The 2,359-nt window shown below is 35.4% G+C and overlaps 1 protein-coding gene across 1 annotated transcript; it reads right to left on the bottom strand.

The window, feature by feature from the left end:
* Positions 1 to 1,180: 1,180 nt before the first annotated feature.
* On the bottom strand, positions 1,181 to 2,122 carry LOC127543217 (olfactory receptor 1361-like). The gene has a single exon (XM_051969276.1). It carries the CDS (start codon positions 2,120 to 2,122, stop codon positions 1,181 to 1,183), a length of 942 nt encoding a protein of 313 aa, XP_051825236.1.
* Positions 2,123 to 2,359: the final 237 nt, after the last annotated feature.

The raw sequence follows: 2,359 nt of genomic DNA, 5'->3' as shown, positions 1-2,359 counted from the left end.
AATCTGTTTTTATAAGAACTGTTTGTTTAGAGATTCCTTTATTGATGGATATTGATTTTGTCTTAAGGCCTTTGCTATCCCAGAAAATTAATTTATTTTCATGATTTTTAAATTGTTTTCTGGAATGTTTAACATATTCATAGTTTTACTAGTAAATCACAGGCATTTCTTTATTTCCACAATAATTTAAAAACATTTAAAAAAAGCATTTCCTTGAGATTTTGGGTCTTTTGTATATCTAAATTAATTTTGTTATTGTGTTTTCTAGCTCTAGTAACTAGGTGGTACAGTGGATAGAGTCACAAGTCTCATATGAGGAAGATTTGAATTTAGATGATTTTCATTTTATTTCCTGATTATGACACAGACAATCTTTTATATGGCTGATTATAATTAGTAATCTGTTTTTATAAGAACTGTTTGTTTAGAGATTCCTTTATTGATGGAGATTGACTTTGTCTTAAGGCCTTTGCTATCCTAGAAAATTAATTTATTTTCATGATTTTTAAATTGTTTTCTGGAATGTTTAACACATTCATAGTTTTACTAGTAAGTCACAGGCATTTCTTTATTTCCACAATAATTTAAAAACATTTTTAAAAAGCATTTCCTTGAGATTTTGGGTCTTTTGTATATCTAAATTAATTTTGTTATTGTGTTTTCTAGCTCTAGTAACTAGGTGGTACAGTGGATAGAGTCACAAGTCTCATATGAGGAAGACTTGAATTTAGATGTGTCCTGAGACATTTATTAGTTGCACTAACTACATTTACTAGAGCTACATTTACTAAGTTGAATCACTTAATCTTTGTTTTCCTCTATCCATTGAAGAAGGAAATGGCAAACCACTCCAGTATCTTTGCCAAGAAAAGTATAAAAAGATTCAAAGAGTCAGCATGACTAAAACAATTGAACAACAACACAAAGTACTATTTGAGTACTTGTTCCTTTATTTTATAAATAAGGAAAGTGAAGACCAAGTTAGTTCAGGGTTATACATGCAGGAAGTAACAGAACTAGAATACACATTCTGACAAATGCCTCTTGGGCACATTAGGGGAAAACTTTAAATCTTATACTAGAGAAAGTTCACTGAAAACCTTATACTAGAGAAAGTTCACTGAAAACAGTCATAGCAGTGAAATTGCAATGTGAGAAATTCCAGGATGATGTCTCATAGTCACAAAGAGAGACCTGACTTCCTGGTAAGGAGCATCCTCAAAGCTCCTTTCATGTCCTTGTTCCTTAGGCTGTAGATGAAAGGGTTCAACATAGGAGTGACCACAGTGTACATCACAGCTGATGCTGTGTCCTGTTGGGCTGTGTGAGTAGATGTTGGGTTGAAGTACACTAAAATGATTGTCCCATAGAAGAGACAGACCACAGTAAGGTGGGAGCCACAGGTGGAGAAAACTTTCCATTTCCCATGAGCTGATGGGATCCTCAGCACAGCCACAACAATGTGCATGTAGGAGATCAGAATGCCAATAAATGGAACAAGCGCTATCAGTCCTCCTAGTATGTAGATCACCAAGTCGTTGATGAAGGTATCTGAACAGGCCAATTTTATTATCACATTGAGATCACAGAAGAAATGAGGAATTTCAGTGTGGCCACAGAATGAAAGTTGGGTTAGCAGAAGAGTGTGTGTCAGGGCATTAGCACAAGCCCAAAACCAGCATAATATTACTAGAAAGACACAGACCCTTGGAGTCATGACTATGGTATAGTGTAATGGGACACAGATAGCCATGTAGCGGTCATAGGCCATGGAGGCAAGGAGGATACTATCTAATCCTACAAACCAGATGAAGAAGAATACTTGTGCTAGGCAATTGACATAAAGAATTGATTTATTCCCAGATATATAATTAATCAACATCTTAGGAATGGTGGTGGAGGTGAAGCAAATATCAACCAGGGACAAGTTGGTGAGGAAGAAGTACATGGGGGTGTGGAGACGTGAGTCAGTCCTAATGGCCAGAATGATGAGCAAGTTTCCCAGACCTGTGATTGAATACATAAACAGGAATACAAGAAACATGAGCCTCTCCTGCTCTGGCTGGTCTGAAAGGCCCAGGAGGATGAATTCAGAGACTGTTGAATGATTTTCCCTTTTCATGGGCCTGTTGGAAAACACTTGTAGAAAGAATGGGAAAAAAAATTTAAAACAGCTCATTCAAAGTTGATTCAAAAGGTTTTTCTCATTAAGATCAATAAAATAGAATTAAAAGACATATAGGATAATGGAAAAATATTTGTAGTGAAGAAAATATCAAAGCAAATAGACTACAATGTAAAATAAATAGGGAAGCAAGAAGAGATGCCCTATTCAAGGGACCAATTAATTAGTGGCAAA

The sequence above is a fragment of the Antechinus flavipes genome, chromosome 1 (assembly GCF_016432865.1).
Source record: "Antechinus flavipes isolate AdamAnt ecotype Samford, QLD, Australia chromosome 1, AdamAnt_v2, whole genome shotgun sequence".
NCBI lineage: Eukaryota > Metazoa > Chordata > Mammalia > Dasyuromorphia > Dasyuridae > Antechinus > Antechinus flavipes.
The sequence above is the reverse complement of the archived record's forward strand: the minus strand, read 5'-3'. Positions and strand labels throughout refer to the sequence as shown.

Bases quoted from the DNA above. Each gene is read 5' to 3' on its own strand.
- LOC127543217 (XM_051969276.1), bottom strand. From the start codon at position 2,122: ATGAAAAGGGAAAATCATTCAACAGTCTCTGAATTCATCCTCCTGGGC.